General features: G+C 35.6%; 1 protein-coding gene across 8 annotated transcripts in view; it reads right to left on the reverse strand.

Annotated features, from left to right (window-relative positions):
• Positions 1-2,647: 2,647 nt before the first annotated feature.
• Positions 2,648-25,168, reverse strand: part of MAP3K7 (mitogen-activated protein kinase kinase kinase 7) — a 45,232-nt gene continuing 22,711 nt past the window's right edge. For 3 of the 8 annotated variants that reach the window (XM_075747714.1, XM_075747718.1, XM_075747719.1), the window contains 8 exons: positions 24,753-24,904; positions 23,979-24,138; positions 21,298-21,378; positions 14,866-14,933; positions 9,116-9,224; positions 6,187-6,248; positions 5,521-5,636; positions 2,648-3,488 (listed from right to left, as the gene is read on the reverse strand). In XM_075747714.1, coding sequence (XP_075603829.1) covers positions 3,308-3,488; positions 5,521-5,636; positions 6,187-6,248; positions 9,116-9,224; positions 14,866-14,933; positions 21,298-21,378; positions 23,979-24,138; positions 24,753-24,904 — 929 coding nt within the window. In that variant the 3' untranslated portion in view covers positions 2,648-3,307. Of the gene's footprint in view, positions 3,489-5,520; positions 5,637-6,186; positions 6,249-7,052; positions 7,140-9,115; positions 9,225-14,865; positions 14,934-21,297; positions 21,379-23,978; positions 24,139-24,752; positions 24,905-25,168 lie in introns of all 8 variants that reach the window. The other 5 variants (XM_075747720.1, XM_075747715.1, XM_075747722.1 and 2 more) reach the window with 4 other exon arrangements.

Below are 25,168 nucleotides of genomic sequence, written 5' to 3' on the forward strand. Positions count from 1 at the left end.
AGGGTTTGTCTCTGTCTGTGGTATGGCAACGGAAACTTGTAAGCAGTAAAAGCCATTATGAACAAAATAGAGAAGTTCCAGGGAACGGAATTTGTCCGAACTGAGCAATGAAAGACGAGCGGTTATCTTCTCCCAGAACATCCGCATGAAAGATGTGGCATTCTTAAAATATCTTGATACTCAGTTATGAGCAGGACTATTCATCCTACACCCTACTTCTGCACACAGGAAAGGAAGAGCTAATAGCAGAAGAATTTTCTTTCGGCAGTGGGAACAACTGCATGATGATTATCCCCCACCCCATGTGGGATTCCATCGGAGATCAAGGATGCCCTGGCAAGCGCTGGGGCATTACTACATGTTTGTGGAAGTCTCTCAGCTTTTATTAATCAGATTCCTGACAACGCAATAAAACCCTGTAGCAGAAAGCCACACTGCTCATTCCTGAATCATATGAAATCATTCACCATTTTATGTACAAGTTTTGAATTACAATCTTCAACCTCTCATCAGGAAAACAAACCCCAAAAAGCCTAAAAAAAAAGCATTTTTGGCAGAACTGCACAGTGTACAGAAGCATACTTTCAATTACACAGTATCTTACAGAACACATACTATAACAAAAAAGCAGAGCCTGTTACCTTTTCTGAGAAGGCAGTGCCCAGACAAAACTAGATGTTGCACCTCCATTATTAGAGGAACAGCTTTAACTGGACAAGGGAGTACATGAAAAAATTCCTGAACACTCCAGATAGTTTAACAGAAAAATAAAAGTACATTTGTAAACAACTTTAAAACAAGAGCCTTACGAAAATAATAAAGGTCACTGAAATTTAAGTTGTTAAACTCTTCTTAGCACAAACTGCTACATTCTACCCTTATAGTTTGGTTTTTTTTTAATGATACACAGACTTTGTCACACAGAACACCTCACTGAGAAATCCGGGCAAATACTTTTAAAATTTTTGGTGGAATTAAGAAAGGGACAATTTGAAGGCAAAAGGTCAAACTCCAACTTCCCCTTTGAAAAATCACAAGAGCAATACAACCTAACTATTGAATGGAGCCGAGTTCAACAGTGCATGGTAGCACAGTACTTATTTTACAATCTGAGACCCTTTTTAACGTAAACCCCAAAAAGTCATAAGCAACTGTTACAACGGACTTTTGTACCATTAAGTTAGCATTGCATTCACTTTCATTATTCAAACTTTGCCATGAAGTGACTTTTCATATACATTACCGATTTACCTTAAGCATATCTATCTATGACAAGGCAAACTGTAAAAACCGTCCTTGGAAATGATTTTGTGTATGTAATTATCAACCTTGCATCTGAAGTTGAGCATTAGTATTTATGCTGCTCTACTTCATGCTTCAGCATATGTTAAGTAAGCTGCTGATCACTGAGTGTCCATTTTGGTAGACGGACAGATGTATGTGAACAGCAATTCTTCGGATAACTTGTGCTATTCCTAATACTACAGTTATTTTCTCTGCCAATTACATTTTGCTATAAATATGTGTGCCCTTAAGTTGATCCCAATATCAGTTTCAGCTAACTAATCAAATTATCTGCTAAGGTTTTGGGAATGATAACCCTTCCTTTATTTAAATAAAATGAGGGAAGGGTTTCTAACTCCCAAAGGTTTGCCAGCAATAGATATTTTTTTCAAGACAGGATGACACTGTTCAGTAAAGTGTTTGTCATCTTTGCTGTTCACAGATAAGCACAATAGTATTAATGTTTTTTATCAGGTAGGCAGGAAGGGGAAAACACTGTGAGGTTTTTACCTTCAATGTGTTTCCAAGTTCTGAAAAAAGCAAAAAGTCAAATTTCAGATTCCTTCTCATATTTTGAGGGCTCAGCAGCTAAACTTCAATTTTCTATTTTCCTTTTGCAAAAGAATGTTATTAAAACCCTGCCAATGACTAAGTACACCAAGAGCTTATGTAAGGAATAATTTCTCATTATATTTAGAAGTGCCTCATTTTTGTACCAGTTAAAAGTTAATTCATAATCCAAATAATCCATCTGCAATGTAAACAAGTAGTTATTTTCTCCCATGTAAATAACGACACTGATCATTACATATTCTGCTTGAGTTCATTAAATGCAATTCTTCAGTCACAAAAGCAGCAGGCATTCTGTGATGGACTTCCTTTGAACTATGTTCAAATGAGTGGAATAACTGAGATTCCTGATGGAGATCTAAGCCATTTCCCTCATTTTCTTAATAGCTTCAGCTATTTGCATACTCAACTCCATTTCATAATTTGCTTTTTAAAATAAATTCATTTCCCCAAACCCTTCTCTCACTATCTAAACCAAACTTATGTACATTTATGGTAAATGCTTTTCAGCAAGTACGTTGGAAGAAAAACAATAATCCAAGAAGTGGTATAAAGGGAGCAAGTATTTAAAGTTTTGTATTAATTTGCTTTCTGCATTCCCTTCCAAAGATGCTACAGGGACAAAAGCCTTAAGGATTTAAAACACACTTTCACACATTTTGATTCTTTCTCTCTTTTACAGAAGGGACCAACTTTGCCCAGTGAATCACCTTCATAACTTTTGCCCAGTAACTAAATGATCATTCATGTCATGTCATGTCATCCCCCCCAAGAAAGTAAAGAAAATACAGCCTTTTACTTCAAATATTTTATGAATGCAAGATTACAAGAAATATATTAGTCAAAATGCAGGGCTATCAAGCACTGAACCAAGGATGCTGGCATCAGTTTGCCTACCATTTTGCATGTGGAAAAAATACACTATGTCTACAGGTAAAAGGCATCACTAATGCATCATGAATTACTCTGGTCAGCCAACATCACCTCTGCAGCTTGGTGCATGTTTAAGACCTGAACATAATTGTCATATTAATAGTTTGAGATGAGACACTGGAACAAAACCATTCTTAAACAGGAAAGTTTTTGTTTTGCTCTTATCGAGGTAACACCAAAAAAACTAAAAACAAGATCTTACAATTTAGCAGCCACTTTAACACTTGTTAGGCTAGCCTTCACACAAGGAGCATGCATACAGCCACTGTTCTTGCCTTAAATTGAGGGCTATTGGTTAATTCAAGCCACTGTTTTCTCACCTTATTCAATTAACCTGTTGAACTGGATGTCCACCATAGGAAAAAAAAAATTAAATGATGTTAAGTGTAGCAGACAAATACAGATCACACCAAGAAGCTAACACTCATGAGTTGTCATAATAAGGGATAATAATAACAATAAAAAAAAAAAAAAATCAGTCTTTTCTGTGCATATTTTTCATTTGAAAGGTCCCAGGAAATCATGATGTGCCTGGCCGTTTCTGTTGCTGATTTCTGATGACCTCTAATTGTTTTTTGCATTGCTGATAGTAAGTTGAAAGACTCTTGTTTTCATCTAACAACTTTTTATGTTCTTGTACCAGACGGGAAGTGTTTTGCTGGTCTTTTTCATCCTGGTCCAGTTCTGCTATTAGTTCTTGTCTAAAATAAATAAAAAAAGTAATTGTCATTTATAATCTACTTTATTTGTGTCTAGAATACTTCATATGTTTCAAATCATTATTTGATTATCAGTCTGAACCCATGGCTGGCGATGTTTTGTGTTAAAAAAAAAAATCTTGTTCTTTACTGTAGTCCAGGGAAAAAATTATCTTCCAAATCAAATCCATGTTTAAAATTTAAAATAGCTGCAAGCCATAGACTAAATCTCTAAAACTGTCCTTTACATAATGTCTTTCAAACGTAGTTCTACAGGTCACAGTAAAACATCTAAGGATCCGCACAGAATTTCATAAACATATTCAACTTTAATTTTTCTTAACTATATGTACATTGAAAAAATCAAAAGGCAACTTAAAAGACAAAATTGCAATAATTTTGGTAACTTTTTAGTGAAGTGCTGTTTGCTTGAACTTTTTAAAGCAGTGGAAAAGCAGAATCAAGCAAATTTTTTTTGTAACTGTCATTTCACTTAATTTATGCCGTAAGTGTTCAATATGTTTTTCAGCAACAATTTCAGAGGAACAAACACACTGATAAACTTGCTATAAATTATCCTGCAAAACTGATATAGCAGTTTGTTTTACTATTTGTTTATGAGGTGACAAGAAGGCAAGCTGCCAGCAATATTTTAGCAACAAAATAGTAGAGGAGAAAGTTCATGTTAATTAATTGTTGCCATATGGTTTGTAATTACAGTTAAAGAAAACTTAATCATTCTATAAAGGTTGAACTAATAACTACCTTAACCAGCACACAATTCATCAATCACAATACCATTTTTTGTTTTAACACCTATGGGCAATCGTGTTCTAAGAAAAAACAGTTTGGGAGAAATGTGTATGCAGACTTCCTAGGAAAAAAAGATAAAGTAGGAATCTAAAGGTACAGAACTAACAGTTTTGAAACAGAAACATATTTTAATGTAATTTATTGACCCTTAGGAACAACAGAAATAAAACAAAAATTAAGATCTTCATGCTAGCTTCAGTAGCTCCCCATGAAGTCTAAGAATTCTGGTTGCTTTTGAAAAAAAATTTTTCTCAGGATGCTAAGCCAAAAGTGAATAGATAGGAGGTCCATCTTACAGTAGCTGTTTTTCCCTGTTCTGTATGCTACCTCTAATGTACAAGAGGTTTATACACATATTTTTCTCATTAGCTATTCCACAAACACCAAGGTCAGCTCCTCATTAACAACCGCTCGCCTGCTGTGGCTCAGACACTAGTGGGTAACACGCTGGTTACTTGGTCTGGCCTGGGAGTATATATGACCTGTCAGAACAGCTCCCCAGCGACAGGAAACAGAAACGAGAAGCAGAACACAACAGAACGTATCACAAACTGAAGTTCTGAATCAGCAATAACTTTGGCCCTAATCCAACAATACGTGCAGTTGCTTCACTTACATGTGTACGCAACGTAAGAGGAAAGGGTTTATTTCTAGTGCACAAGGGTAAGAAAGTACATAATGGCTTTTAAGTATTAGGACCTAAACCCCTGGTAGAAAACCACAAGATGTGTGTTGATAATACTGTTGTAAGTGTGATGACTGACAAAAGGCAGATATAAGATAAAACTAACTGCAAAATGAGTAACACCGACATATTACTCAAAATTCTACAATCCATTACTCAAGTGATTCTCTACAAATTTCAGCTGAAAGTCTTTTACTGGACAGCATTGGAAATAAAATTCCAAGGTTCCTCAACAGTCCAAGTATTTCCTTTGAGATGATACAAACATTACTAGTATGTTACATACACAGACGTGCCACACATTTTAAGCAGGACTTGTCCAGAAGAAGAGTCTTGCTACTGATTAAAACTTTCAATTACTTGCTCTAAATCTCTCACCTGTATTGAGAGACTCAGCATTTCTGAGATTAACTCTGGAAAATAATTACGCCTTATGAAATGTTACTTCATAAAGCCAGAAATAATAGTCACGGATAACAGACTTCGTGTAAAAGAAACATACAGAAGAACAGAAAGGGTTAAACACATTTCACTTACTTCCTCTGCAACAGCAATGCGATTTCTGTCTGAACTTTCATATATTCTTGTGCCATTTTGCAGTGCTGTTCAAACACAGCCATAGATTCTTTGGAGTTTGGGCATGGTGCTAGAGGCTGAAAATAAATCAGACATGTTAAAAACTAATGAACTGATATTTTAGTATATAGTGTGTTAGAATGTCCCTGCAGTGTATTTATAACATCTTTTAAAAACCAGTAAGCTTTTAAAAATAAGTGTTAAACCATGCCCTGGAAAATGTTACTGCACTGATGTCAAAGTTGACTCAAACCTCAAATCTGCAGTTATTAATGTGATATTCTCTCTGTCACAAAAATCAAAGTAGTGTTTAATCCCCCACACAACAAATTAAGTGAATATAACAATTTAATTCAGTAACACTCAAGCAAATAATGTCTTATTTTGACAGTCAAACCCTGCTTGCATTTGGTTTTGGGGATCAGGTTTCCCAGGGCTTGTTTTTAATAGCTTGATCAAATCTGAGTCAACCAATCTCAGATTACATAACACATTTTTTTAGCCTTGGTCAAAAGTTAGACAGAATATAAACACAGGTAAATATGCGGCACTATATTTTGCAGCCCAAAATTCACACATTAGAATGAAATGCAAGATAAAGAATCTAATAAAGCATATATTTATTACCTGTAACTGGTGATCTAATGTAAGATATGCCATTGGGATGGAGTTATCTGACCCATTGGTCTCTGTAACAATGCCAAGAAAATTTTAATATATTTTCAGAGTTAATTCTATTCTTATAGGACAAAAACAAGAATGCTAAATCATTTCACAATACACAATCTGAATGTGGAAAGGCAAATGGAAATAGCAGCGTTCCAATCCCAAGGCAGATGAATCATTTTGTTTTTCTGATGAAGTTAAGAACTTCAAAAGTATGGTCTATCACACCAAGAAGAAATAGAGATTAAGGTTATCATCCTACACTTCTAGAAGCCATGTAACAGCATACAGATTTTAAAAAATACTATTTTGGTACAGTTTGCAATCACATTCTCTATTTATAAAAAAATTGCCATTTCATTCTTGTTTATGAAGGATCAGCCAGCCAGCCCATGCATCTAATGATTTTAAAATTAGAAGCTGTGCAAACCAGCTCTGCCAAAATAAAATAAGCACAACCTCCTGCTCAGTTTTGAAACCTGCTCCCAGTGAGGTCTGCAAGTATCTTCCTTACAACATGCTCTAGGACATCTTCTCTGCTCTGTAGAGATACTTTGTGGGTAGCAAGGAACCCAATAATCAATCTGTCTCCTGGGCCTGGCTGCTCTGAATTCTCTAGTGCTTTCATTCCAGATTTAACATGTTTCTGAATTCTTGTAGACCCTATCTTTTAGTAGCCCAAAATCTGGGGATCATAAGGTTACTGTTAAGCTTTAAGAGACAGAGGAGTAAAGACACATGGAGAAACTACTGATTTTATAGCTGCATTATTGCTACTAGAGGATTATATGGAGGAGGGTAGGTGGGAAAAAAAAGGGGCTGCTTACCCATACCCCAAAAGCACCTGCCACAGAGTAGTCGTGGTAGAGAAACTAAGGTGTTGCCCTCAAAGACTATGCTATCTCCAAGAGCAGCTTCAAAAGGAAACAGAAATAAGAGAGTGGGAATGGAGAAAAAGTGGTTAAGTGTATGCTTGTAAGGAAACTGGAAGGTGGTAAAAAAAAGAAAGAAAGAAAAAGAAAACAACCCTAAAACCAGAGACTTAATCACCACAGTATCTTGTATCTTAAATGAGAACAATATAAAAAGTCCTTCCCTATATTGGACTATTGCCATATATGGAATACTGCTACAGCAAAGGAATTATTGCAATATTGTTTCAAATATATCAATGCATGCACAATACTTCAGATTACATTCCTGAGCATTTCAGCACTGTGTCACAAAACTGCAACTTTTCCTGTGATTGACCAGATTCGGCTGCATCCTCATTTTATCATTTTCCCCCATTAACTTAAAAACGTACCCTCTTTTACAGAAAACTACAATTATTTCTCTCTTTAGACATTCAAACAATTCTTTGTTCATAGACTGCATAAAGCTAATATAAGAAAATACATAAGAAAAAATATACATGTGGTACATTCTGTATTTACCTGAGTATAAGGTGAGGGATCTGCATGGGCCAGAAAATAGGCCTGACTTTTGCTCTAGTGCTGTGCAGCATTTATGGCCAAAGACTTGGGACAAACTGCCTTTGCACTGGCATCAGTGCAATGATCAGCAGCTTTTAGTTCCCAAAGAGCTACTGATTTGGTAAAAGCTTGCTTCTGTGTGAGGCAGCAATTCCCGTAAGTGCTCACTCACTGCCTAAAGCGACTCAGGGCCCATGCTGCACAGAAGAGGGCACAGGGTGGTCTATGGCAGTGGGCAAGGGCTTTGGGAAATGATGAGTGGCAAGGCAGAGTGTGATCAGGCAAAGTGACAACGGACAGAAAAAAGAAAGCACAGAAGCAAAATACAAGAGTATGTTGCTCTCCTCCTCCCACTAAAATGGTGGGGGGGGGGGAGGGCGGGGAAGAAAAGTATACATCTTACATACAGATTCCCCTTATATTTGGTAAAATACAAGTGTGCATATATATACACATACATATATATGTGTGTGCGTATATATATCTCTCTATGGTTGTGCAAGAGTCAGTCCACATGTGAGTTTCCATTTTGCAGCTGGTTACAGGAAAAGAATGAGAGTCTGATCAGCCAAAGACAAAACGGATCACAAGAAAAAGATTTTAGAATTTGAGGCACTATGAGGTACCAGCCTGAGACTAAGTTTAAGATTCAACATGCACATTTTGGTAACAAAAATGTAATTCTTATTTATATTCTAAAAATGAATTTGTGGTGATCCACTGATTTCATGCACTCCAGTACTGGTTCTTTTCATAATGGAAGGTATTATGACTTTTAAAATTTAATTCAACTATTAAATTATGTTCATTCTCATTCCTATTTCATAACAAAAGAACAGTGATGCTACAAGTAGAAGTATTTACAACACTTCTGCAGACACACTTATGTTAGTTCATTTAAAACCAGTAAGGATTGTGTGCACATGTACATTCTGCATAAGCAAAATTACAACACAGATAAAAAACAGAATTCCAGCCGATACTCACCTACATAGCATTTCATTCCAGAAGTCAGAGCAATGAAAGCTTTAACTGTGCATTCGTATTACAAATGCACAAGACTAAAATGTTTTAAGATGTCTCTATTCCCCTAATTCTCCAAAACCACACTACAATGAAAACCTGGTCCTAAAAGATCTGTATTAAATACTACTATCCCTGTGTATCTACAGTACTTTCTTACAAGCACAATGCTTACAAATTTATGTAACTTAATATAATCTATATAAACAGTTCTTAAAGCCAGTGTGCAAAACAAAGCACTAATGTAATGACTTAATTTAAGCTCAACTAAAATGGATTGTAACTTTCACAGCTTAATTTTATTAATGTCTAGGCACAAGCCCCACACCATAATCAAATAAATATTTTATATTTTTAACAGGCGAAAAGGTAACTAATGACCAATGTGTTACCTGCATCATCAGGTGTCCATGGATTACGAGTTGGCTTTTCAGAGGTTGGTCCCGAGGTAGTGATCATTCTCACACTAGGACTAGATGATCTACTGCTGTTTCTACTCTCCTGAAATCATAAAAGAAAACAAAGTAAAAATGACAAGAAAAGTTAATAGAAGATTTTTTGAAAGGTTCATTTAAAAAAAAAAAAAACTTACTAGAAAGAAAAATAAATGTGAAGAAACCTGAACCTGTAATCCTCCCAAATCCCCTCCTCCCCAAGTTTTTACCCTGAAAGCTTTCCAGATAGTTTGATAAACTTTACATGCACTTTGGGGATAATTTCATCCCCATTTCTACTCCATCTTTACTGTATGAAAATGGATATAATTTGGCTATGCAGCATAATAAAAAGCAGTGCTGAACAATGTGTTCAAGATCTTTATATAAAAGCGCAACACTATGTCTAACTTTCACACCGCCATTCAGGGAAATCTAGCAGTTCCGTAACATAAGGAAGAAATAAAGCTTGTTTCCAATGTTTAATCAATGAGTGGAACTACATTCATCTAAAGGAATGCAACTTAGTAACTGGACTAGACTGTGGTGTATTAATCTACAGTTTTCTTACGGTTCTTATGTTAACTCAGAGGTTATGTGATTCACCTTCAGAAAACATGAAAAAAGTGTTTAATCAAAAAGAACCAATCAACTAAAGCAAAGCAATTAGAAAATGAGTACATTCTCCATCACAAAGCAAATTAAGAGCTAAAAAAATAACCTGGTAGGAAGTTCCTTTATATACAGCTTGCTTCCTCCAGCTCTTTTGTTTATCAAAGCACAAAAATGTAAGACTTCATTATTCTACTGAGCTGCTGCTTCAGAATTATTATTTACAATATATATTCTTATATTTCGTATACTCCCTCACTGACATAAAATTAACGCAGTAGAGGACTTAGGACTATAGACTCCAGTGAGTTTTCCAGGAAAAAAAAATAAGTAAAAAGAAAAGATGCTATTAAAATACAACTACTTTCAATATAGTGTATTTATCATGAAATTATTAATTAAATGTCCCTATTTTTCAAAAGAAGCACTCAGATACACATTACCTGGAAACTGTGTGTCTTTATGACTCTAATTTTCAAATATACTAACTTAATTCAATTTTTAACAGACAGGATTTCAGTCAAGTAACAATCCAAAGAGTAACAAGATTCTACACACTGAAATATACATTATTTCAACTGCATTACGTTTCTCCTGGAATTTTTATTAACCATTTAGTGTTTTATGTTCATAGCCAGAAACAGGGCGATAAACTATTGTAGAAACAATTCAATGGATGATATTATCAGGATGATGGCATCAGACTTCTTAAAAAAGCTTGTGTTGGAGTCTTTGTTGACATTAAGCAAGGTTTAAGTTGCCAAGCTTACAGCTTACTGTCAGTGTCCTCAGATATAAGTGATAAACACACTCTGCTGATGTGCAAGGTCAGAAGACAGAGAAAGCACTTTTAACAGCGTGTAAGTCCTTCCAGCAAAAAGAGATTTGTTGAGTATCTACAGCTGATAGTAAAGGGCACCTGAGAAATACTCCAGTTACAGTAACTTCTCAATGTTGTACTAGATTACTTGCTGTACCAGCTTGTTTTGATCCGTCAACAGAAAAAAACCCCAAAACATTTCCTTGATAACATTATTTAGACAAAATTACTAGACACAGAAATGAAGGATTTGTATCTGAAGCATCTCTAAAAAGCATTGCGAAGTCCAAGGGAAGTTCCCAAAATTGAACACCTGTTAGATTACAGCGTATGAGTGTGTGCTGAGTGAGATGCTTCAGGCCTCCTGGACGCCAGGCCCTCTGACAGGTAAGCCAGTGACTGCTCTTTAGCAATCAGTTTCTGCTACCCTTTCGTGGTTATCCTCTCATCCTTGCTTCCTCCAGGTATCCCAGTACGCTCAATGGTCCTGTTACCAGGTTACTCTCAAGCCATTTTTGCCAGTTGGCCAAACCCACGTGGCATTGTTAGCTTCTTAGCTTCCATTTCTCAAAGACCTGTAGTCTGGTGTGCCCTGAGAAATAATCGTCCCCTCAAGTTTAATTTAGATGGGCAAGCCAATTTAAAGAAAACATTGTTACTAGCCCTGTCTACTCATCTGTTGATTTTATCTCACTGTAAAAGGGGAGAAAAAAAAAATTATCTGTGACCAATTTCATGGACAGAATGATTCATCTGTATAATATCAGATCCCCCAAATTATCACACTTTGCTTGCACAAGTGGGCATGTACATTCTGACCTTGCTTCTCAACTCTTCAATACAGTACATGGTTTTCTTTAATATATTAATTTTTTTTTCCACTTCAAAGTAAACTGTAAGAGTTCTGAAGACCCAGCAACAGTTATTAAGGAAAAACAGAAAAAAAAAAAAGGAAAAAAAGGGTTTAAAAGAGGTAGTTTTGATATTACAATAGCAGTGTGAAGGAATGATGTTCCAAAACAACCAACCCAATAAAAGATACAGAGGCAAGGACATAGATACCTTACTAGGCATCTGATCACAACCTGCAGTTTTTGAGTGATTATGCCAAATACGTTTCTCAGTATCCGTATAAAATATAAAATTTTGTAAAGACTCTATCCAGCGTAAATAACAGGTTCGCTGTGTTCCTTTGAGCCCCCAAAAGTTTTTATGGCTGCGGTTCAGAGTTTACACATCTATTTCTGTGTTACAAAAGTGTTCAGGCAAGAGCAGTAGTGCTGGACAGACAGCACAATACAATGTTTCAAAATGCATGTATAGGGAAATGGAAAGGAAGAAGAAACAATTCAGTGGGGAAAAAAAATATGTAGAAAAATGAATAGAGCATCACAGTACATGGATGGAAAAAAGTGGAAGTGTAGCAGTTAACCGTACAGAGGATTGCACCAGTGCTGCTCATGTCACTTGGAGTAAGGTCCAGTCTAAGGTCACCAAGCACTAGAGAAATCTGAAAAATCAGACTTAAACACATGTTCTCAACACCGAACCAAGCCAACAGCTGATTCAATGATGAAAAACCTTTGGCTTAGCATATTTTCCTATCTAAACTGTTGATGTAAAAGGGCCAGCTGAATAGTAAAATCATCTGCAAAGCATTATTACTGCCTGCTGCTGTTAACATCGGTAAAAGCAATACTGGAAAATGCCTTAAGTGTCTCAACAATGTAAAAATAGTAATCATCAGCCATACAAAGCACACAAAAAATTCTTCTAACAGTACACAAAATATACATAAAATCATAAAATATGCAACAAGGTTAAATTAACACAGACCAGCAGTTAAGCAGGGAGACAAAAGTCTTGGTCTACCCTTTCAGGTAAGCATCCCAAACTTTGGTAAATTCATTATTATCAAGTCCAGTGTTTTCCTCCATCCTAACAAAAATTCCATTCTGAATGGGAAGAACCTTCCTGATTAAAACACATAGTCACAACAGAATAATTTCTACAGTGGTAATTTTCAGGAAAAACACGTTTAATAAAAAGATTTCTGATCAGCTTTAGCACGTCAGTCAATTAGTTAAAAAAAAGAAAAGAGTCACTGTGGCAATCCTTCATTTTTGAGCGGGATAGGGGCTTACAAGGGCTGGGCACGGAGGCGGAGGCAGGCAGTGCCACGGCGGCTGGGCGAGGGTGGCCGCACCGCAGGGTGGGTGTAAAGGAGAATGGAATGCGGGGAAGAAGGATGTTTGCAATGAAGGGGGGGGGGGGGAAGGGGATTTTCACACTAGAAAGGATAACCTATATATGGTATGGTGCATATGGGGAGATACGATAAACTGACTGGAGCTACGCTAGTCACAGATGTCTCTTATGCTTTGGCTAGGAGATTGCTTATATGGATAGCAGTTCTAGGTTTTTAATGAAAACTCAAGGCAGTGAGGTCCAGAGCTACAGAAATCCATTAAGAGTAATCTTAAGTCTTTTGTCATAATTAGATTGTGCTTGCTTTCTTCATTGTTTTCTGATTTTTTTTAAATATACAAACATATGTATGTCAAAAGTTAGCATTAGTTTCAGCAGACTTTTCTATCTCTTCTCACACCAAAAAGGGGATGAAAATTCATCATTCGTTTATACGAACAGTGTGAAAATTTCTTCCAGAATGCATTTTTCATGCCTGTTAAAATATTATGTTTTCCACATTTTATCATAATGTTTCCAAAAACTGCAAGATAGAAGTAGATAACTGTAATTCTTCCACTTAGATTTCCAATATGTACACTATCAGAAGCAAGGAAGTAAAATGTGATTCTGGTACTTCTGTAGATCCTCATCAGAAATTTGTTGAGGTAAACAAACTTTTCTGTATGCTCCTGGTCACAAGGACAATTTAGCTAAAACATCCATACAAGCAGCAGAACAGCTTTCAAAGAAAGATTATTATAATAGTTATTAAGATATGAAATAAATGCTGAAATTCTATATTTTTAAATATTAACCTTTCATTAAAATGAACAGAATGAAAAATTTTAAATAAAGCTATCCTTAAATATATTCATAAATACATCAATGCAATTTGGTGTAACTGATGTACTGTCACTTAATTTTTTCCCAAGTCTTGCATAATTTTAGTTCTACAATTAACTGAATAGGCTAATCTATTTCTTTACTAAATTTTGAAAATTCATTTCTTTCTAACAAACCTGTCTTCTCTGAAGATATTACAATGTATTTAAGACTCATTTGTTCTTTTCTGATAGATGTACATAGTAAATTCTACTAATAATCCCTGGGGCATTGATAAGATTTCTGTGGCTATCACACTCCACGGAATTAAAGAAGGATCAAATGTTGATTTCCCTGATAACTATGTACCCCCAAAATTACCACCTATTTTAGATTATTGCAGTAGGTTGTTTAATATGGAAACCTGATTAACCTGATGAATATGCTAAGCTCCGGTTTCCCATGTCCAAATAATAGTAGGGATCTCAAAACTGCCAATTCACACTAACAACTAAATAGCCTCTGTGAGTTACTGATGCAGACAACGAAGCAATTAAAAACACAAAATGAACACATCTGAATGAAGCATTAGCTGTACTTTTCTCATTTAAAATTGAAATTAAACTACAAACATGTTATGTAGCATACCACTGTGTCTATCACCATGGCACTTAGGATACCAGATAAGAAGCTGCTTTATTATAAAATATCTTACTGACATAGTCTTTTTTTTTTTTTTTTAAAGCAAACTTTGTGACAGCATCCTCCTGTAAACCTTTCACAAGAAATGGAGAGATACTACTGTAAGTTACTATTCAGGGTTCAGAGACTGATAATAAATACATTTATAATACTGATGCACATGCTTTTTATTTTTATGCAAAAAAGCAAGTCTAATATATGTATAACTGGTTCAGACAATCATAAGTACTACTTACAATTGTTTTCTACATATAGAGAGGTGAAAAGGCTTTCCTACATAACAATTTGACTGAGGGCAGATAAGTGGTACACAAAAACTATGTGTACATAAAAATGATAAATGCTGCACAAGCTATACAGAAAACACTTCTCATCTAGAGCTCATTCATAGATTACCCTCATGGAATCTCATTTAAATGCAATACAAATGACACTACAGTCTACCAAGCTTCTACATCGTTTCTACAAAAGCATCAAAGGTGAAGATTTCCAGACCAGTTTCCCTGTACAGATTTGGTGTTGACTTTACTGAAAGATAAAGAAGAGACAAGAAAGACGTTACCTGACTGGACTCTGTTCCAGCAACACTGAGATCTTGAATGGATCTGCGCCTCTGCTGTCCGTTTCCTGCTGGGAAAAAACCAAAACAAAAACAAACCAGTGAAATCTATTCAGAACAAACTAAGAAGGGTGCGACTGTTGCAGAGGAGCTTGGAATTTGTACAAATCCACAGAGAGAAAGTGAGAGAGGGGGAGAGAGAGACAGCTGCAGAATTTTAACTCAAAACGTGCTGGCCTGTCAACAAAAAGTATACCCTAATACAATAACCACTCCTACCACATGAATAGCTGCTGCACTCTACTCCACCATCTTCTGTCACATGTATTTGGTCAGGCTTAATACTCGGGGCAGGAGCTGATGACGACATCTATTTCAAGTGCGTTACGTTATGGGGATTTCTAAAAGCTAGACCACGAAGATAACAGGCTGCCAGCTTTAACCTGTTGCTCTTTGGCGTGCTCAAGGAACATGACAAGGACTTCTGCTCACGTGCTGCTCCCCTCACGAAAATTAAGCAGCGAAAACGCTTCCTTCTGGTCTTTGTCTCCTTCAGATGAACGAAACTATGTCCTATTCTCATGCTCTGAGAAGTGTGAAAAGGGGACTGTTCGGCTAAATCACATCTCACCATCAACCTACTGAGCACGATGCTGTAATCTTTTCCTCTTCTCCTTCCACCTGTTAGCAATTATCCACCAGTGACAGCTACATAAAACAGTTTAAATTTTAACACTGACACGTAATCAAAGGCATTTCCAGGAAACCAAGTCTCCTTAAAAATAAAAGGAGATTATGCAACGGAATCTCCCTGGCTACTTTGATTTTTATTACGGTGATTGTTTATATTGCCTCTTGAGAGCAGGTCAGCTGTCCAAAAGGAAACACCAAAACCTCCCGAGTAACAGCTGACAATGCTCAAAATTCTTGCTCTTAGCTCTGCATTACGTAACTTCTCGACTGGAGGGGAGCATCTGAAACATGTCCTGCAGCCCTGGCAGCCCCTCGCCCTGCGACCCTGCACACCACAGCCAACGCAGCTCAAAGCCCTGTAACAGGCACCACATTTTTAACCTTTTAGATACTTCCTATTCAGCATCACTCCCATACAACTCCACAGCCTATCTTGACAGGTGTTTTGATTTGCAACAGTTACTGTGAAAATGTAAGGCTACTTAATATTAATCAATACATTTAATGGTATCATACGTTAAATTTTTAAATATAGGTACTATTACATGTAGGAACACATTACCACAACACAGCAATACAAAATTCTCAGTGTCACTTTACCAATTCATAATGACATTTTATAGTCTAAAATTTATAGAAATTACTATGAGAAACAAGCATATAAAAATCAAGAATGATTCTGGAACGGGAATATATTGTTTGCTCTGACCACAAATGAATTTGAATTGCAACTTTTCTGTGGTCTTGATCTTTTGCTTCTGAAATTCAGGGAAAGTATATACTTACCTAAGCGACAATAGCTATGATTATGTTTAATACTTCGATATTAAAGATTGTGTGAATGACAAACCTACATCAAAATTTCTGAACTTGTTCATCTGCAGCGAACTTTTTCACTATCTAATCATTTAACAAACAAGATTATACATTTAATAGAATTCTGTGCTGTGGATACTTCATCTGGCTCCCACAGCTCATCTCAATATTCAAGATATGGGCGAGCCACCCATGACCGATACAAAATTATGTGCACGTTTCGTTCAACAACACTGGTATAAAATTAGCTCAGCTGAAATAGGCTTGCAAAAATATCTGAAATTCTCATTTCAGATTAGCAACATTTGTGAATTTAAAGAACCCAGCACATGTGTTGCTGAAATATTAGAACATGGCTGCCAAAACGTTAAAATAATCAGGGTGGGGTGCAAGAAAGAAAAGAAAATGCCTTGGGAGAAGAAATAGGGGCCAAAACTACTGTGTTGTAATAAATGAACACCTTTAAATGAAATATCTTCAAGTTAGTAGCATGAGGGAAGAGCAAGCTCTACTAGGCAATGCCATTTTAATTAGTATAACTACTGCAGACATCTGGCAAATAGCTTAGACAAAGCAGAAATAGACTACAAATCACCAAATACTTATTGCTCCAGATTCAAGACAAATTTAAATTGAAAAATATACAACAGATAACCTTTATTTGAAATGATCACTGCTACTTCTCTATGCTTTCCTCTCACAGTTTTGATCTTGTTCTTACCTCTGCATCTATTTAAAACTAATTCCAGCTCATTATGAAAACTAAGAGATTTGTAAATGCGCAGAAGTTAGCATACAGTATCTTGGTGCACTATGGTAGGATTTCAGTGGTTTACAGGATTTTAAGATTAAAAAAAATCAAACATCACAAACATACTTCCTGGCCTCAAAAAAAGCCATTTCACATACTGTTGTTTATTTTTTAAAATGATATTCAAAAGGAACAGGGAACTTCCATCTTGTGCTGCCCCACATACTCCAGCAAAAACAAAATCTACAACTTATTAAGGCTTTTGATCACTGCCCCCCCATCAAATATCCAGACCAACTCCTCTCCCTGCCCTTTAGCAGATACTTGGTGTCTCCTTTTACACTTCCTTATTTGCCTACAGTACTCTCTCTTCCTTACACACCTACAAAACCCAAACTTCTCTCAGTGCAGGATGATCAGTGAATGTAACAGTGTTAGAAGACATTTTAAAAAAGTTAAAATGTTGATCTGAATACCAGAAGAATGAAGTGATCTGGAGAGAGAAGAGTGGGATTTCTGGCTTATATTTGGTTTAAAACTAGATGGAGAAAATACAGACCTAAAGCATCTATAATTCCTATGCACTTCCTAAAGAAACTCAACAAAATGTGTCTATCCTGAGCAATCATTTATGCAGTGTCAATGCTATAAAAATCTTAATGCTGTGGCACAGTTTCAGATGACAAAATTACAAAGCCAAATGCATGTGTGCTATATGCATGAGATGTCTAACGTTGCCAGTGAGTGAACAGGCTGTATTGAAGGTTTATTTGCTAGATGCTGCTTGACTGGTTTGTATCGAAAGGGTGTTCTGATTATTTTTCTTGATGTTACAAACTATGATACTTAGATTTTTTGTTTCTTTAAATAGTATAGCTATAGCTTTAAAGTATAGCTTCTTAAACCTTTTGTACTTACTAAGGGTTTTTATTTTTCATATATATATATAAAAGAAAATGTTGGTGTCTATCATCTATATATTATATGTACTATAAATTGAAAACAAATGTTGACACTTGGCTACCTGGTTGCAGGACACCACCACTGAAAGCTCATTTGCCAAGCTGTTACAAAAAACAAGAATTAGTTGATGCATTTTTTCAGTTTCTAAGTTTTGTAAGCTAGTAACACAAAATAGCACCTTGAATGAAAAAGTTCTAGTCACCCTTATTTAAACCTATTTAGAAAGAAGAGCAAATATCTATTAAAAACTGTTGCCAACATTTTACCTTCAACTGATAAAAATTTGTATTTTACCACCTTGGTAGCATAATCAGTTCATAGATGAAAAGCAGCTGAGGCAACACATTACGAAAAACCCCAATGATAGCAGATAGTACTCATACTTCTAAAATAGCCCTGCCCCAAAGCAGCTGACTCATGGTAACATGCCTGCGTGGTGCCTCCCCTCTCCTGGGAGCAGCTGCTTTACCATGTGCTCAGCCCAACTTCAGGCACCAGCACGGACCGGGGCAGCACTTGCGCTGCCCCGAGGACGGAGACGGACGTGTCCAGAGAAGTTCGGAGGAGCTGGGTATGTGGCAGAAGCGCTAAGGAACGTAACGGGGTGGGATTGAGACAGAGGTGCTGGTTTGGGGTTCTTGGAAGTGTAACTAGAAGGGGAAAAGCCTGTTAAGATGCCAGGACCAAAAGCCTTGTGCTGAGAGAGTAAGGAAAGAAAAGAGGTGAGAAATAGGCCATGTTATATTGTCTTTAAGAGAATAACTGAGCAAGGTACTTTTGAATAACTGCTTTAAGTATATAGATAAATATAATTAGTTTACTGGGCAGCTGATCACATCCTTGTCACGTAAAAATTAATCTCTTTTTTTTCTGGCCTTGAGATTCTTACTGGAAAGCTGTTCTGACAACCAGAAAACTTTTAATATACAGCCCAGGCTTATTTGCAGACAATTTACAACTTTTTTTTCCCCTGCAGTGCCAATGCTGTCTTTTAGCTTAAGTAGTGTCCTCTTCCTTGTCTTTATCTGCAGATTCAGCTACACAAAAATAATTATTCATTTCTCAGCTTTCATTCTGCGGGCTAAACAAGCCATGCTTTCAGATTCTTCTTAACATTCTCCATACCATCCTCGTAGCTTTTCTTGCTATAATTTCAGAGCGCGCTTATGATTTTATATAGGGCTGCCCAGAAGAGGATGTTGAATTCTTGATCAAACCTCAACAGGGGCGTGTAAATAGTGCTTCCTTATCTTTCCTGGAAACAAACCCTAATATTTCATAGTTTGTCACAACTGCATTACATTAGTGGCTTATACTACCTGGGATTAATCTGCATGCATCTGCTATGGTCCCATGTCATCTTACTAGAAGAAAATGTTGCTAATGTATGACCCACAGTGCATGATCCTGTATTTTACCCTATTTCTACTTTTTTTTTCCCCAGTCAAAACAAAGCTCACCCAATGTGATAATCTAATCCTCCTCTTTATGAATACTTGCTTCTGATAAACCATTAACAGTGAATTTCATTATCGTTTATTTAAGACTTAAATACCTTAAGAGTAAATTTTGAGAAAAGTCGTTAGTAAGCTTGCTCCAAACCTACACCTTCTTTCATTTCTACAGGTTGCTATTTCTCTCATACCTATTCCAAATTCACCTTGGAATTCCCATCCTGTCAAGTTCAATTAAAATAGTCCAGGTGAAGAATATATAATTGATTTCCTCTGTCTAAATAAGTAAAACCAATAGACTGCTACAATTCATTTTGTGAAAAAGAACATTTTATTTCACTGACTTTTTAATTACGCCCTAAGAGTTTCAGGGTTTCTTGGAAGCCTCAGTGCTGTTAGGTGCAGACAGTATGCACAGACAAGAGGCACTCAGTTACCTTCTAGAGCCTATTTACTAGGCTCTCATCATGTGTTGACACTGCAAAACTCGACAGATCTCTTCACTTTCTCTTTCCTTGCTCTCTCAGGATTTCATTTATGTCATGGCAGGCCAGGACCATTCGAGAATTACAGTGGAAAGCTACACAAGTAAACTGTCTTCCCAATTTGTTAGCTTCAATGCCAAATAGGTTTACTTTTCATGGGCAGTGCTAATGTTCTTTGGAAACTACTGTTTGACATTCTCTATTTGTACATGTAAACTTCAATAAAGTTATTTGAAAGAAACTTTTGTAGAAAACTGTCTTTTGCATTCAGCTTTAAAATACCAAACAATGTCAAGATTTACACGGAAACTTCCTCAGATGACACAAATTTAAGAGTAGGGGGTCCACAGATTTTAACGGATCTTTAGATTACCAGAAGATACTATTACTTGCATCTTCTGCCTCTGACAAATCATTTTTAAGCGACTGCTAATGGTACACCTATCACAGTTTGAGATTGATTATACTTATCAGTAGTTATTATTATTAGGCTTTGAGAAATATGAAATGAAATGAAAGAAAGCCACTTTGATTGCAAAAAAAGGAATGGGAAAGGAAAACGATATGCTGCTAACTAAATATAGACTTGGGATAGATGAGAATTATTCATTAAAGTCCCAACTGAAATTACCAGCTATGCTACCTGATTATACTGATTTAATTCTTGACAGAAGCCTCTCCTAATAATTTTAGTTTGCATTAACTTAAACACAACAGACATACCTCATGCAGACACATTTTAGCTCTAGAAAAGTGTAGTCAAAGATAAGAATTACATAGATTAAGCATAATTTTTTTTTTAGTCACACGTATCACATAGATTTGAAGTTCTGTACATAATGTATTTTAAGGTGTGTGGTTTTTTCTCCTCCTAATAGTTGATTAGATTAAAAATGGGTGATCAAAACCAACAAAGATCAGGGGAAGACAGTTACCTAGACAGGATTTTTTCAACTTAAGTCCATTTTCACCGAATGAGGTATTGTAATAAAAAGACTGCATATTTAGTTTTGCTCTATGACTCTTTACATCAAGATCATAAAGAAAAAAAATCCCATATCAATAAAAGTAAATTCAAACTAGAAGATTGAATCCTTTCCTGATAAAAGGAAGTTTGTCCTAAAATATAATGATCCTCTTTACAGAGATATGAAAAAATTATTGAAAAATTTCTAGTTCTGTCCTAGAGCAACTGGAGCAAGAAGTATTTTTAGCAGTCTGATCATTATTCCGGCATCTTAACCAATTGACCCGTTCACCTGGTCTGCGATACCTGGTATGATGATCTCAGGGACATCCAGAATGTTGCCAAATGAAGCAGTTTTACGATGGCCTCGTTTAGGCTTGGAATAGGCTGAAAAAATACACATATACAATACACATGCAAAACACTAAAATGGCAATAGCAAAATTATTAAATTCCTAATATTGCATTTTTCATAAACTTGGTTAAACTATAGTTCATGCAAAAATGTGTCATGCAGAATAAACTGCATTGCCTTCCACTCATGCTTACACATAGTAAAGCAACTGTTAAAAAGCAAAAAAATGCAGAACTAGCCTTCATTACAACACCGTGTAATTAGTTACAGTTAGCAACACAAAAGTCAAACACAGAAAGCAGCATGGCAACAAGGAAGGGAAAACCAAATATAATTATCCAAACAGAGAATAAATTAAATTATTTCAGATCATCTGTGTATTCACAGAATAGATTCTTGATTGCCTGAGCTTATATAACATTTTCTCTATACTGCTGGGTACAAACTATTTTGTAAACAAGATTAATAGTTGGGATCTTCTGTTTCTTTAAATTACCTACTTTTAAAGGAAATCTTGTCTGTCTCTGAAAAAATGCTTACTCTGACTACATTTGACAATCGTTCCTGCCTTTCATTCTTCTGTCCTATTAGTGAAAATCTTTTGTTTTGCAAACTGGATATCACTACCAACCTTTTCATTTTTGAATGATGTTCAAGAAACATTATATACTTTGGAATAAAATCTAATCAGATTTTTTTTTTAAATTTTACTACTTGTATAGTTTAAGACAAATAGTTCCCATTTGGAGAAAAGTCTGAACACATCTCCCAAAGGTAAAACATTGCAGTACATCCATCTCAAACTTAGTAAGTAATGGTGATGTGCATTATGTGATTTACTCTTACATTTAATCTAGTGATAGACAGAACAAGAAGATTCAGTAATTCTTGACCTGCTTTACTCTTAACAACAGACTAATTCTCACTCAGCCACACTTTTTTGAGGTTCACAGCATATTATTTCTGTCACACAGTTAACAAGATCAAAAAACAAAGCAAAATCAAAACAGTGCTGTTTCAGCTCTTTTTCAAAAAGTTAAACTCAGATGGGTTTGACCTCATTTCTAGTAGGCTACTACTGTATGAAGTGATTTCTTAAAAAAAAAACCCAAAACCCTAGTATGTTCAGTAAGTATTTTAGTTTCAAAAAAAAAAAAAAAAAAAAAAAAAAAGAGAAATCCTACAGTTGTAACAACAACAAAAAAATCTTAGAATATTCTGAAATAATAATTATTATTCAGAGCAACGTACTTAAGGAACACAAACCAGGAAAATTAAAAAGTAACACAAAGGAGGGCCAGGTTATCTCCACTAATGTCAAAAACTTACATTGACTTTAGAGTGTCAGTGACCAAAGTGAGTCCTGACATTTTAAAATAAAACCAGCATGTTGTTATTACCAGGTAAGTACACAGCTGCCTTCTCTGTTAGGAAACCTTTAGAGATATTCAGGGTGAGATGTGATACACAGTCATCCAGTCAAAGACTGACAATACAAAAGACAAATCTTGGAATAAAGCTTTAAAATAAGAACATAAAAGTAAAAAGTGTTTAGGGCAAGATAAATACTGAAGTTACTCATGAAATAATATTTAGTAAAACAAGATCCTGGAGTAATCATAATACAATGAAGAACAAAAATAAAATAATCATGGTGCACAAGAAAGCCAGAATACAATGAATATTTCCTTATTAATTAAAGCTACTTGATTACCCTAATTTTCAGACTGGTAGAAAGATACCAGAACAGCTTTGGACTAACCAAAGTAACTTTGTCTGATTATTTAAATCTGTGGTTATGTACCATAACAAAAAAGAATTTCACGTTTGAAACTTAAAACTTGAGGTTTGCATAAATTAACAAACAGTATCTTTGATGAAGAAGAGAGACAAGAAAGTGTTTGCCACACATATACATTTTTATTAATTCAGTCTTCTGGGAAGAATAAAGATTGCTTTCACCATAAAATGACGTATTTATACTTACACATAAATTTGAATTCACTCAAGGATTCAATGTTTAGACACAACAGTTTATAGCTACCTGAAGCAAACCTGGCAAAACACCTGTAGCTTTTTTTTTTTTTTAAACAAAAGATACCGAGGCTTTGTTAATCTGATGAATAAAAAAATCTAACGAAGTTTCTCTTTCTGAAATCTTGTCAAAGTGGATTTTAAAACTTATTTACGAACATGCTGAACTTTAAACCCACCTCTTAATTTCAAAATATTATAGGAATAACCTTGAAGAAAATGTTATTTTAGAAATAATTATGCTAGCAGAGATGGAATAACATTATTTCAGATGCAAAGGAGACAGTTGTGCATTTGAAATAGGATTGGTATTTAGAAGTCTCATAATTTTTTTAAAAGGTAAAAGTCTAATTCAACAAAAGTAATCTCTTCCGCAACCTTAAAAGTACCCAATTAGGATATTCAACTTTGTTGAGTGTACAACCATGAATGAGCCATTTTCCCCCACAATTAATAAAGGACAATAAACACTACATGAAAAGTTGAAGTATTTTCATACAACTAATGGTATTAACCTCCTGTAAGACTATGCACGTTTTACATCTTGCTTCCTCCTTCCAGTTCCTTAGTCTATCCCCAAAACATTCTTTGATTTTACCTGTGATGGAAGCTATTCTTGCTTCTATTTCGGACATATCAGCACTCATTCTTTTGGCTTCTCCTGAAACAAGGGCTGACTGTGGTCGTGCGCGAACATCTGACAAGCTCTCCACACTACTCCCACGAGATGGGGGTAAACTCAGACGGCCAGGATCACCCTGTTTCAACGATCACATTTTTAAAAAGAAAAAAAAATTCTGCAGAAGCCATTCCATGGTATGCACCGTATGTAGGTTAAAATATATTTCTATAATGTGTATTTTAAAAGTGACAAGATTTAAAATAATTCAATAAATAGTAATAATTTAGCTATTATTGGCATACAAGAACCAAATATCTGCATAAAGTTAGATTCTTTTGAAAGCTGCAGATAAAAATTGAGTAGAATTAGGCCAATATTGCCACAAGAGAATCTTAGTATTTTTTCATCCTACTTGAAATAAAACGCAGTATTTTCAAAAGTCACATAAATGTTTAATCCTTTCATGTCATACTAATATTTTGGTTCCAAACTGAGGCAGCAATTTTCAGATATATATATTTTTTAAGCTAACGGTTCCCTTTAAATATTTTATTGGAGATCTTATTAGAGCATTCCAGTTTACCTTTTTGAATCATGCAACAGTTTGCCATCCCCTTTCATGTTCTTTTCCTATAACTAACTGACTCCAATTTTGTACTGTTTCTGAAAGAAGACACTAATGGTTTGTAGCAGTTAGAACACTTTTGTCCATTTCATTATTATGGGTCAAAATTGTATGTGTTGGCTTACCGGCTGCTTGGCTGTATTTTTCATTTGCTGTGCCAGTTTTGACTCTAAACGTTTAATAGTGTCATTGGTAGAAGCTCCTTGGAAGTCACTTGGTTCCACGTTAGCATCACTCTTGTTACTTGTGTTTGTAGAAGTGATGTCCATGAATGAACCTAGAAATCAGTAACAAGGAAAAACATTTGAAAATTTCCATTAAAAATACTAAAGTGCATCTCCTCACTCAAGCATTCTCAGAAGTCTAACTTTTCTTTAAAGCAACACTTCTGAAAACTTTTAGAGAAAGGCAAGCTCCAAGATTGCAACAGATCTGTTAACGTAAAAAGTGAAAGGAGTGAAAAGACAGAATACTCGACTAGGTACTCTGACGACATTCTGAAGTCAATCTTTAGCTTGCTCTGAAATTGTTGGGGAAGATG

The sequence above is a fragment of the Balearica regulorum genome, chromosome 3 (assembly GCF_011004875.1).
Source record: "Balearica regulorum gibbericeps isolate bBalReg1 chromosome 3, bBalReg1.pri, whole genome shotgun sequence".
NCBI classification, from domain to species: Eukaryota; Metazoa; Chordata; class Aves; order Gruiformes; family Gruidae; genus Balearica; species Balearica regulorum.